The sequence below is a fragment of the Lutra lutra genome, chromosome 11 (genome assembly GCF_902655055.1).
Source record: "Lutra lutra chromosome 11, mLutLut1.2, whole genome shotgun sequence".
NCBI classification, from domain to species: Eukaryota; Metazoa; Chordata; class Mammalia; order Carnivora; family Mustelidae; genus Lutra; species Lutra lutra.
Window position 1 is genome coordinate 96,617,127 of NC_062288.1, and position 13,762 is coordinate 96,630,888.

Genomic DNA, 13,762 nt, shown 5'->3' on the forward strand with positions numbered 1-13,762 from the left:
CTCAGTCAGTTAAGTATCTGCCTTCAGCTCAGGTCATGATCTCAGGGTCTTGGAATTGAGCCCCCAGTCTGGCTCCCTGCTCAGCAGGCAGTCTGTTTCTCCCTCTCCCTCTGCCCCTCCCTGCTCATGCTTGCTCTCTCTCTCTCTCTCTCTCTCAAATAAATAAATGAAAAATTTTTTAAAAATTAAAAAATAATGAAATTAACATGTGGTCCTCAGGTTCAGAGGACTCAGCAGTGTCTCTATACTAACCACAAAATATGGACTTGAGCTGATCCTTCTTCTTGATTAACTTAACTGACCAACCCAAAAAATAGGTTTCTCTCTGCTCTCCATAACCTCTACCATGAGTGGAAGTGCATTTCTGGCGTCAGACCGCTTTTAGAGGGAAAGACTCAGTGTTACTGATTTAAAAACAATGAGCTTTTCTAAGAGTAAGAATAATATTTAGATCAGCTCAAGAATTTTATGTGCCAATCTTCAAGAATGAGAAAATCCCCCACTTACTTCATGTTGAGGATAGAGAAGTGTAGGAGATTCTGTCATATGGGCTTTGAGAATTTAATAAAGCTCAGAGATAAGTAAACTCTGAGAGGTTTGTCACTGCAAATAAGGGTTTTCTAATTTAATCAGTTCTCAGGGCATCAGTTCAGCCCCTGGAGCCCTAACGGTGCTGTTGGTATTCTTGTTTTCCCTGGAGAGCTCAGAGCTCCTAACTAACCTATGGATGGTTTTGACCATGTGTATAGGACCAGGAGCATTTAGCCACCAGTGAGGGGAGTATGAGAGCTTGTAGAGAAGCTAGCTTGCAGGGAGACATGAAGTTGTCTATAAATACTTGGGAATTTAGGTTCAAATGGGATAGTTGGCTGGCTCTGGTTGTGTAAATTTGAATCTCAGGGCAATTGTAATTGGGTTTAGTTGTGCCTGATTCATCTCTCAGAGATGCAGCCACCTCCCAGAGAGCTCCTGAGTTGGGGTTGGTGGCTTATTTAGTGATGTCACTGACAGACACATCTCCTGGAGATAGGGTGTCCCTGAACTTACAACTCTGCTCATGCTCACAAGGGCCCTGGTCTGGGCTGTTCCACATCTGCCTTCACCCTGCGATGGGCACCCCGGCCCTCTGTCTCTTAGGGGTCCTTTGTCTCCTATGGGTAGGTGAGTCCCCAGAATTTGTAGCTTTCTCATTCTGGGTTTCCTTGTTGTGACTCCAATATTTTTCTTATTGTCCCCACCTTCTGTCCCCTCCACAGAGTTTACAGATGCTGGAGTCATCCAGACACCCAGGCACAAGGTGACAAAGATGGGACAAGAAGTAACCCTGAAATGCCAGCTGTCCTCAGCAGTCTTTCAAAGGTTCTCCCCTGTCAGTACAAGGATATGAGTCTAGTGTTCTCCATGTCTCTGGGGAAGGCTAGAACAGATACTTCCCAAGTATCACAGTAGAAAACTTTTGGTAGGAAGACAATAGGGGGTTGGCTCTGGAGTTCTTCACAAATTCTCACAGAGGGTGACTGAGTCCAAGACTGATGGTGAAAGTCACCCACTGGGCTTTCAAGTGATTAAGTGAACCCAAAACTGTGCTGTCACAAAGCCTTACATAGCCTGGGTTCTCCTGAGTTAGTGATCAGTGCTCCCTCCCACCTTTGCTTTCATCAGAATAGTTACAGGGGCGTGATCGTCTCCCCAGACCCACCCAGCCCTTACCATTTCTTCCAAACCTCCCTGTTCCCGGTTTTCTATAACAGTCTTCCTTAATTGTAGCACAATTATTTTCCACACTCCCATTTTTTTTTAGCTTTTCATTTAAAAATCACTGTAGTTTCACAGGAAATTGCACAGCAGAACAAAGGAGCCCAGTCACCCATCATCTGGTTTCCACCCATGGTCACATCTTACATAATCATACTCAAGATATCAAGACCATGAAGTTGCCATTGGCCATGAGTGCAGAAGCAGTTCTACATCATTTCTGTCACACATATAGGTTCACACAGTCACCACCACAGTCAAGATGCAGAGCTGTTGCAAGAACCCCAAATCTCCCATTATAATGTCACACACACGTGCATGCAGAATTTGTGGTGCAATCACGCACATCACCCCTATCCTCTGGGAACCACTGATCTACTCTCTATATCTATAATGTTGTCATTTTGAGACTGTTTCCTATAGTAGGTGACCTCTTGAGATGGGCTTTTTTTCCTCACCATATTGCCCTCGAGATTCAGCCAAGATGCTGCATTTATCCAGAGTTCATGTCTTTTATTGCCGAGTTGTGTTTCACCGCATGGATGTACCAGAGTTTGTTTAGCCGTTCACCTCCGACAGGACATTTTTGTTGTTTCTAGTTTTTGACTATGACAAATAAAGCTTGTATATATAAGCATTTGTGCTCAGGGTTCTGGGTGGACATACGTTCCCATTTCTCTGGGATACATTTATGCCCAGGAGTGAGACTATTGGGTTACCTGGTGAGTGTGTTTTTTACCTTTGAAAGACACAACCAGGTTATTTTCCAGAGTGGCCATACCATTTGACACTCCAAGAGATTGTTTATTTGTTTGTTTATGGGAGAGAACACACGCGCACACACACGTGAGGGGGCAGAGGGAGAGAAAGAAACAGATTCCCTGCAGAGCAGGGAGCCCGACATGATGCTGGATCCCAGGACCCTGAGATCATGACCTGAGCTGAAGGCAGAAACCCCAAGATTCATTTTTTAATACTAGTAATTTCAATTTCCATGTAACATTCCACTTTATCATTTCCATATCACCACATGCAAAGAACTAAAAGGATAGAAAAGCGAACATGGTAGACCCAAATACTCTTTTCTTTGGATGAGTCTGTACTCTTCTCTTCAGAGATATTTGAATTCTTTCTGTCCTTATCACCTGGGGGTCTGCCTCTTTAATCCACTCATCACCGTTTGCTGCTGCCTGATGCACGTCAGCCATTCAGAAAGCTGTGAATCCACTGCCAGGTGCCCAGTTCATGAAAAACAGAGTTCCCAAATGATGTCTCCCCCGAGGTACTTTGTTCAACCAGTTCTAAATGTACACCCTGACTTCTCTGGGTATGTCCTTGTTGGATCCAGGACCACAAACTCTTCCCTGGATTTTGTCAGAAATTCATAGACATAACCTCGCAATTCATCCTGGTTGTGGTAATTCTCAAATTCTGCAGTTTTCTTTTTCACAGCTATTTCAACGGCAACCCACGTGCATACATGTAAGATTGTAATACAGTCAGCAATGCTCCAGTGGCATTTGGCTCTAAGAGGTCTGTGTTCTAAGTTTCACTGGAAATTCAAGATCATGTGACTATTGTTCTATAACCCAAAATCTATGTCATAATCCTAGATTTGCTGTTCCCAGATCCTGACTTCCCAGTGGAAGTGGAATGGTAAGGAATTGAGTTCCTCTTACTGGCATTAATTAGTGGTATTTTTTGTTTCTGTGAGTGACCCTCATAGGCACTGGTGTCCCTTTTACTTTTCATTATTGCTTCTCAAGCATTTCTCATCTCTCCTACCTTAAAACCCCCAACATCTTGGATGGCATGCAAAATGGCCTAGATGATGACTGGGCTTCTCAGTCTGTTCATTTGCTCACTTCAATGATCATTTCCCCCAATGCATCTCAGATACATCCACTCTTTATATTCTAGACCTGTAATCACAAATAGTTTGAACCACCTCCCAAATCACTCTCTCAAACATCATACTCTCTCCCACAACCTCCTCTCCTTCCATCCCTGGTACTACCCAGCAGCAACTCTTCAACCCCATTAGAAACTATAATACTTTATATTTGACTTTTCCTCTTCTCCTTCTACTGTATTAGTACTTTTCGTATCTGGGCATGGGGGGAAAGGAATGATGTCTACTCTCTGCCTCTTTGAGTGGCACAAAGAATCTATAATGTTTCTGACTCACATCAAGAAGCATTATAATCATAAACTATGTCTTGAGGTCCTTAAGGCCATCTCAACTAGGAGGCCTGTCAACTTTTCTTTTATTAAAAGAGTTGGTGTTTTTTATTGCTTGTTAGTTTCAACCATCAATCACATAGCTAAGGTTTTTGTTTGTTTGTTTTTTTAAGTAGGCTCCACGTTGGGTGAGTTCAGTGCAGGGCTTGAGCTCATGACTCTGAGATCAAGAACTGAGCTGGGATCAAAAGTCAGATGCTTAACCCACTGAGAAACCCAGGTGCCCCCAATTGTAGTTAAATTCTTGATGACCAAAAAAGCACCAAAAAAAAAAAAAAGAGTATGTTCCAGAATGTCTAGAATGTATGATCTGATCTCATTGATGTGTAGAGTGCTTCATTTCACAGGCATGAAAAAGTTAAAAGAAAACCAAATATGTTTGTTTGTTTTGTAGAGATGATCAGGAAAAACTGTCAAGGGGAACATGATTTGTATGGTATATAAAGTCATTTAAGAAAAATTAGATTAGTAGGGGCTCCTGGGTGGCTCAGTTGGTTTAGCATCCAACTCTTGACTTTGGCTCAGCTCATGATCTCAGGATCATGAGATCGAGCCCCTGCAAGGGGCTCCCCATTTAGTGGGGAATCTACTTGGGATTATCTCTCTCCCTCTCTCTCTGTCCTTCCCCCAACTCATGCACGCTCTCGCTTTCTCTCAAATAAAAAAATAAATCTTTAAAAAAAAAGAAAAAATTAAATCAGTAAAATTCCTTATTTAATTTTATATACACTTGCATATATTTGTACAAAGGAAAGAGGAAGTTGTAAAATGTACCTCTGATTATTTAGGATGAAGCTACAGAGGAAGAACAGGAAGAAGATAGTTACCCTTGTCTTTGTCCATTTTTCTTTCTAAATTTGAAATACCACTCACCTACTACACAAAATATAGGTAATTTACAAAGAAAAAGAAATTCACCAGTTAGAAGAAAAAAAGAGAATTTATAGGCCGAGCAAGGAAGAGCCAAAGCTATGGGAACCTACCAGGTTTCAGTCCAATCTAGGCCTCACAGTTGAGGCTGGCTTTTAGTGCCCATATGATAGAGATGACACAGGACCTATAATGACATCTCCTGCATTCATCCTGAAGCTTCCAAATGGTCACAGGCTTTATAGACCAAAAGTTATTATAACACAAAGACCCTGAAATCTGGCTAGAAAAGTGAGTGTTTGGTCATGACTTTAAGTGCTAGATAAAACGGAAAAGTTAACAGAGAGAAACTGAAATTCTAGACTATGTCTTATAAGTTTGTGGAACAAAATATTACCCTTCCTGTGTGGTGGAAACCGTATGTTCAGAAACTGACAAAAAGGTCTATAACCACTGAAACTCTTGGGGACCCAACAGGAAGAAATTCATACGGTCCTGGGAGTGGACTTCTGCTTCCACCCAAGATGGATTAACATGAGTCGATTTAACCTCCTACTTGAAACAGCTAAAACAAACATAATATATGAAACAACAGTTTTCAAAACATTATGAATCGAGCAAGAAGGTATGGTGATCCCTAAGAGATGGGAAAGGACTGGGCTGAGCACTATGGCCATCTACCTTGCTACCTGGAGTAGGGCCACAATGGGTCCCAGGAGAGGAAACACAGGTGGAGCCTGGTGAGCACCCTGAGTTCAGAGTCTGAGTTGAAAATACAGGGACTGAAGGAGAGATGCTTCTAGATGGTTTTCTATTGGCCACAAGGAGGCATTATGGTGTCACTGATAGCAGAGAGTGGTAGAGAATGTCCTTGATACTCTCTGAAGTGTGGGTATAAATAGAGGAATTGCAGGGCTTGATTTCTGTATTAAGGTAGGAATCGTTTGCAGCCATAAGTCATCCATCTCTGATGCCAACAGCAAGACACAAAGACATTCTCTCAATAGGTTTATAAATAATAGTTTAGCAAAAGCTAACTACTTAACCTCCCTTACAGGGTGTAAGAAATGAGGAACGAAAGGCCCAGATGAGCATGGGGCAGATATAGGAAGAGAGGCAACATGAGGCAGCACCACCTCTGCTCCACACGTGATCTGGCCAAGCCCGGGTTCTGCTGCCAAGCCAGAAGCTGTATGTAAGATCACAACAAGGAGTGACCCTTGCCTTGGTGAAGCCAACAGCAGTCATCGCAGGCAGATCCACCTGTCAGGGACCGGAGACTCTGCACCCCCATCTCTCCACCCAGAGATCAGAGTCTGGAGCAGACAGAAGCTCCATTCCTGTGGTCCTGCCATGGCTCCCGGGCTGCTCTACTGTGTGACCTTTTGTCTCCTTGGAGCAGGTGAGTCCTGGTCAGAAAAGAAGTCTTCTGACTAGAGCTATCTTGTCCTCAGTTTTGTACCTTTCTTTCATAGCAGCAATAGCAATCTCCTTCTTCACTCTGTCTCTACATTTTCTTTCTCCCTCTGCAGGTCCCATGGGTGCCATGGTCATCCAGAGCTCAAGATACCAGGTTACGAGGGTGGGGAAACCAGTGAATCTGAGCTGTTCTCAGAATATGAATCATGACAGCATGTATTGGTACCAACAGAAGCTGAACCAAGGCCCAAAGCTGCTCCTCTACTTCTATAATACAGACCTTAACAAAGAAGCAGACACCTCTGATAACTTCCAGGCCAGACGGGCCAACACTTCTTTCTGTTCTCTCAACATCCTCTCGCCAGGCTTGGGGGACTCAGCATTGTATCTCTGTGCCAGCAGTAAAGACACAGAGCTGTAGTGTTAACTCTCCCCTGTGCATAAACCTCTCTGTTTCCCGGATCCAAGATCCTCCTCTAGATCAACCCACCTGCCCATCCTACAACAATGGTAGGAAGTGGGTTTATGGCAGCCATCCCTTCGTTTGTAGAGAAGCTGGGCAGAAACCTATGAAAACCACTGACAGTTAGGCCAAGAGTGGAAAAGTGGTTACACTCACCCGGCGTTCAGTTTGTGGTATTTCCCCAGGATCACCTTAGCCACTCATTCTGTTCTCTTTGGTACAAAATAGGAACTTTTTAAAGACTGTTTTGTGGGATGCCTGGGTGGCTCAGTAGCCTCTGCCTTGATCTCAGGGTCCTGGGATCGAGCCCCGCATCGGGCTCTCTGCTCAGGGGGAGCCTGCTTCTCTCTCTCTCTCTCTCTGCCTGCCTCTCTGCCTACTTATGATCTCTATCTGTCAAATAAATAAATAAAGTCTTAAAAAAAATAAAAACTGTTTTGTTTTTTAAGCATAAGAGACTCTTAATCTCACAAAACAAACTAAGGTTTGCCAGGGGGAGGGGGCTAGGGAGAGAGTGGTGGGGTTATGGACATCGGGGAGGGCATGTGCTATGGTGAGTGTTGTGAAGCGTATAAACCTGGCGATTCACAGACCTGCACCATTGGGGCTAATAATACATTATATGTTTATAACAAAATAAAAAATTATAAAAAAAATAAAGATCAAGTGATATGATCAATGGAAAAAGAACAGTTTTGTTTTTTAATATAAGTTGGAGACCTGGAACTATGAAAAAGGGCAGACCTGCCCAGACAAGAGGTGGCCCCACTCTCATGAATCCTTGCCCTAAGGGGAGGAAAGTGCCCTCAGAGACCCTGCTGTAGTCTCCTGGTTTTCTGGTCAAGTAGGGAAAATTCGAACTGCTACAAATTTATGCCAGACATGAAGCTGAATGAACTGCCTGGCACATGTGTTATTCACAGTGTATTTAACTATGGTGCATGATATAAATTTGCTTATGAAGCATTTAAGTGGCAGGTATTTAAGTGGGGTGCTTTACTACTGGGTATTTACCCCAAAGATACAAATGTAGTGAAAAGAAGGGCCATCTGTACCCCAACGTTCATAGCAGCAATGGCCACAGTCACCAAACTGTGGAAAGAACCAAGATGCTCTTCAATGGATGGACGGATAAAGAAGATATGGTCCATATATACGATGGAATATTACGCAGCCATTAGAAAGGATGAATACCCAACTTTTGTATCAATATGGACGGGACTGGAGGAGATTATGCTGAGTGAAATAAGTCAAGCAGAGAGAGTCAATTATCATATGGTTTTGCTTACTTGTGGAGCATAAGGAATAACATGGAAGACATCAGGAGAAGGAAGGGAAAAGTGAATTGGGGGAAATCGGAGGGGGAGATGAACCATGAAATACTACGGACTCCAGGAAACAAACTGAGGGGTTTTTTTTTTAAGATTTTATTTATTTGACAGAGAGATCACAAGCAGGCAGAGAGGCAGGCAGAGAGAGAGGAGGAAGCAGGCTCCCTGCTGAGTGGAGAGCCCGATGCGGGGCTCGATCCCAGGACTCTGAGATCATGACCTGAGCCGAAGGCAGCGGCTTAACCCACTGAGCCACCCAGGCGCCCCCAAACTGAGGGTTTTTGAGGGGAGGGAGTGGGGGGATGGGTGAGCCTGGTGGTGGGTATCAAGGAGGGCACGTATTGCATGGAGCACTGGGTGTGGTGCATAAAAATGAATCTTGGAACACTGAAAAAATTAAATAAAAATTTTAAAATATATCAAAAAAATAGATGCGGTACTCTAAAAGAAATATTAAAATGACTAGATTTTGCCCTACATTTTTAATATTATTAAAAAATATCAAGTACCGCAGCTTGTTTGAAATAAAAGGGGTTTCTGGAATGTATTAGAACAGCTTTCTGAAAGCCAGTATGTGTCTTATGGCCTTTAAGAGACTGAAATACTTACTTTTTTTGACAGGCAGAGATCACAAGTAGGCAGAGAGGCAGGCAGAGAGAGAGAGAGAGAGAGAGGAAGAAGCAGGCTCCCTGCTGAGCAGAGACCCCCCCCCCCAATGTGGGGCTCAATCCTAGGACCCTGGGATTATGATCTGAGCTGAAGGCAGAGGCTTTAACCCACTGAGCCACCCAGACGTCTCGAGACTGAAATACTTACGATGGCTGATTGAATAAATACATATATCATCATTTCAGAAAACAAAAAGCAGAGCTGTAGGATGCTTTCTTCAGAAGTTGGAACTGTGTCCTCATCTTAATTCTGAAGAACACACAGATATTCCTACTAGGCAGTGGCTCGCCACATCGCCTCGTATGGTCATCAACAGCATCATATGCTTCCAACTCTTTAATCAAGAGGCCAAGAAGTACTACCCAAGATCTGATTTGGTAACTAAGTAAAATTCAGAGAAGCTAAACGCTGTCATCTGAGCCACCCACCATCACTACAGCCATCTGTTTTCCTCTCTTTCGCTCACTGTATGTCCACACCTCTTTCCTTACAAACAGTGAAGGCTGTGTCTCTATGCTTCTGCCTATGTTTCAGAATCTTCTGTCAAAGGAGATGTTGGGGCTAATGTCTCAGGGCCCCTTCCCTCATTTGTGATTCCATGACAAGATTTAGGAAATTGACGTATCTTGAGCTAAATGGCAAAAGAATTCAACCAGGGGGCAGATTAGACATTCTTTAGGTGATGTGAACACTTGACATCCTCTTGAAGAAAGCGGGGAAAGAAGTGAAGAGCAAAGATTCAGTTCATTCCAGACCCAGATAAAGCATGAGGCCCAGGGCTGGAGATGCAGATGCTCTGGGCTCCTTGTGACCAGATTGATTCTTACTGCCCAGATGAGGGAGGAGGATGTGGAAGGCGGTGGATTTGCTGTAGCCAAGCAGAGCAGTAGAGAACTGTCTCGTTCTCTAGTAGGTATGGTCCCTAAAAGTGTGAGAACACACCTAGGGAAGGAGGAAATTAAAATCTTAGGAGAGGGGATGCCTGGGTGTCTCAGTCGGTTAAGCGGCTGCCTTCGGCTCAGGTCATGATCTCAGGGTTCTGGGATCAAGTCCCACATCAGGCTCCTTGCTCCGCAGGGAGCCTGCTTCTCCCTCTGCCTCTACCTGCCACTCTGCCTGCCTGTACTCTCTCTATCTCTCTGACAAATAAATAAATAAAATCTTAAAAAGAAATAAAATGAAATCTTAAGAGAATCTGACAGAAAAAGCTACAAAACACACACAAAACCACAGTGTTGGCTGTTCTGGGAGTTTGAAGAGAGTTGGGGAGCAAGAGTGAGTGATATCTGTATTGTATTGTATTGCATTGTTTTTATTTTACTTATATTTTATTGTGGCCAGAACACTTAGCATGAGATCTACCCTCTTAAAATTTTCCATCATATAGTATATACATATAATGGCATGTTATTTAGTCTTGAAAGAGAAGGAAATCCTGCAATACATGATGACATGAATGACCTTGAGGACATTCTGCTGAGTGACCTAAGCCAGTCACAAGAAGACAGGTGCTGCACGATTCCACTTACGTGGTAAGGAGTGGCTTCCTTCTGGATGATGTCTCATCCCAGCTGCAGCCTCTCCTGATCTCTCCCATTTATGCTCAGGGCTTTCATTTCCCAGCAGCCAAAAGAGAACGTCTTGTAAGAATAGAACCTCCATGAAGGTCCAGGGCCATCAGATGGATTTATAGACACCAATTATTTTCTGGAACTGACAGTTACTTCAGTAGAACTTACTACAGACTGTGACCTCTATGGAGGACCCAAACCGACCTAAGAAAGAACCATTACTTCAGACCCTCCAAGAAGTAGATGCCAAGCCTGGGTCAATCATGCAGGGCATTTAGCTGAGAAAATGGGGAGAAAGCTGAAGGAAGCTGGGAGACCATCATGCCATGATGCAGATCTGACATCTGTAAGGAGAGAGGGAAGGAAGAGGGAGAAAAGGAAGAAAAAGGGAGGAGGGAGGCTATGTAGGAAGAAAAGTAGGTCGTGGGCTGCAGTACAATTCCAAGCGAATCTCAGCAAGAGTGGCATGTCCTTAGGTCAAAGCAGAGCTATGCGGCTCCCTGTCCCTGGGGCCTGCCTCTCCCCACGGGCAGAACCTCTGCACCATGGCTCCAGATATGGGGGTGGGGACACTGGCCCACTTCTCTTGCAATGAGACCCCTGTTCTCTGAGGGTCCCTGGGTGGGGAGGTAAGCCCTAGGCTTTTTGGCTTATGGCTCCCAGTGTGGAACCTCCATGCTATGAGCAAAGCAGAATGAGAAAGATCAGGGACTGCAGTCTTGGCCTGCTGTTTCTGGAATGGGGGGTCCACCCTATGTGTGAGCACTGGGTGGAGAAAGGGAGCTCAGACCCCTGGGCTGCACTTGCTAGGAGTAGAGTTTCTACATCACGGAGCCGGTGAGGTTGAAACCAGCTGGTAGTCTGTGCTGGGAGAAACTGAGGGAACCCTGTGTCCTCAGCCACACCCACAAAGACTAGAGCTTCCACCACACTGAGCTTGGGGGTAGGAGGAGTGCAGGAGGCAGGGAGACACGGCTCAAATGCCCCAAAGTCTCACTGCTGTGACTGAGAATTAGATTTTCTTAAATAAGTGGTTCCTCATTTGCTGTATATTTTGGGAATAACCTTCAAAGACTTTCAGTGGTGGCTCCTAAGTGTCCAGCAGTTTGGTTTCTATCTCTGGGAAAACGGTACCCTAATCTCCTTGTGTGGCCTTTCCAGAAGTGCCTCTCACCCCAGTAAAACTGTACACAAACAGGGGCCAGCCCTGAGCTGTCATTTATCACCTCTTGCTCTGGTGTGATGTTGTCCCACTGAGAAAGCATGGCTACTCTGGGGAGGCTGGTGAATCTTTTCAGTTTCATCCTATATGGACACTGATTCCTCCTCAGACAAAAATTCACTATGGTGCCTCTGAACTTATGTTCAGATTCTACCTCTCCGGTAGTCTTCCTCACTGATTCCCGCCGCTGTGTTCCCTCAAACTCATAACCTCTGTCTCCTCGACTAGTAAAATGTGTCCTGCTCTGTGTCTCACCCTCACCGTGACTGGACACGGACCCATTTTTTTCTTGCTTTAGAATAATCACAGACACTAATGACTGCATATGATTGTTTCCTATATTCTACTTGTTTGTTCTGTTTTTTTACTTGTATAGAGCAACAAACACAGCAAAGACTGTTGGTTTCTGTGAAGTGACCACGTCACAGAGTAGCTGGTTCTGGGGGAGAAGGGGTGTGAAAAGCTTCAGAGAAAGCTTCCTGCCTCTTTTCTTTCCCTAACACCATCATGTGCCTAGTATTCATTTGCTCCTTGGTCCTTTGGCTCTTGAATGCAGGTAAGCCCCTGTTCTGAACTTGTCAGCCCCCAGCTCTAAGCCTTTCCTTCCTGTCACCAGACTCCATCAGGGACTAAGCCTCCAACTTCCGTCTGCTTTCTTCCCAGGTGCCCTCCATGCAAAAGTCACCCAGACTCCAGGACACCTGGTCAAAGGAAAAGGACAGAAAGCAAAAATGCATTGTGTCCCAATAAAAGGACACAGCTTTGTTTACTGGTATCAGCAGATCCCAGCAAAAGAGTTCAAGTTCTTGATTTCTTTCCAGAAAGATGCCATCTTTGATAAAACAGGAATGCCCGAGAAGAGATTTTCAGCTGCGTGTCCCCAAAACGCATCCTGTAGCCTAGAGATCGAGCCTACAGAGCTGCAAGATTTAGCCGTGTATTTCTGTGCCAGCAGTGAATCCACAGAGTGAAGTATTAGCTAATCTTAATACACAAACTTTGTGGGTCTGGCTCAGGAAGCAGCTGTCATACTAGATTGGAAGGAAATAATAGAAACTAAATAGAGCTAGCTTAAGCCAAATGGGAATTTATTGCAAGGTTATATGTATGTCCCATAGAACCCCCAAAACAAGAACACAGGAATTTCTCAGGAGCGAAGTAGAATAAAGTCCTGGAACCATGACAGGACTGATTTGATGGCTCTTACTTCTTTTTCCACCTTGTTGGTCCCATTGTTCTCCCCATTATTATAAATTGTCTTTCCCAGTTTTTAGGTCTCCTAGCAAATGGAAGTCACAGATTCCAATGTCTGTCCCCCCCCGCCATGTTGCAAAGGACCAACTTGACTTTCTCTCATGTAAGGTCACAAATCCAGAAAACAGAGAACAATTTGATCCTGTTTTACTCAAGAGCATGTTCTTGGAAAATTCAGCTTTAGCCAAGGGGTTTGGATTATTTCAAACAACACAGCAGCTGGAGGCCTGTCACTTTGACCTTACGGATCACTGATTTTGAAGACAGGAATCTTCTAGATAGGGGCCAGTGCACCTAGTACCAGTATACCTAGTAGGTATCCATTACAGGGGAGGAGTACCAGATACAGAGAACATAGGGAAAAAAGAAGGAATTAGAAAGGGGATCACGATCCCTAGTTTTTAGAATAATGTCAGATCAAGTGAAGACTCTGGTTAATTTCTTTTCAAGGAGTTAAATCCAGATAATACAAAAAGCATGTTAATTTTCAGTGTGATAACTTCACACCCTACTAAGTCAGTAATTAGTTTCTATGGAGCTAAGGAAACAGACAGATTAATGTGCCCTCAGTGGAAAAATACCTGATGTGCAGACAATTGAAAACTGATGTGCAGACAATTGAAAACTGATGTGCAGACAATTGAAAAATCCTCTGGTATGTGATCCAAATTATAATGACGGACAAGGCATTCGACATCAACAGAAGGGAAAGAGGTACTCCTGCATTAACTCTACCTGGGGAAGTCACTGCAATTACATAGAACAGACACAGAATTCAAACTACCTCTGTTAAGATTTAATGATCCATCCTGTTTATAAAACTGTTCGTTTCAGGACGCCTGGATGGCTCAGTCAGTTGAACATCTGATTCTTGATTTTGGCTCAGGTCATGATCTCAGGGTTGTGGGATTGAGCCCCACATTGGGCACCACACTCAGCGGGGAGTCTGCTTAGGATTCCCTCTTCC

General features: G+C 44.1%; 1 gene segment (V, D, J or C); it reads left to right on the forward strand.

The window, feature by feature from the left end:
• Positions 1–5,929: 5,929 nt before the first annotated feature.
• LOC125080658 (T cell receptor beta constant 1-like) overlaps positions 5,930–13,762 on the forward strand; it is a 116,975-nt gene continuing 109,142 nt past the window's right edge. Inside the window, 2 exon segments of the C gene segment in view lie at positions 5,930–6,268; positions 6,399–6,694. Coding sequence covers positions 6,220–6,268; positions 6,399–6,694 — 345 coding nt within the window.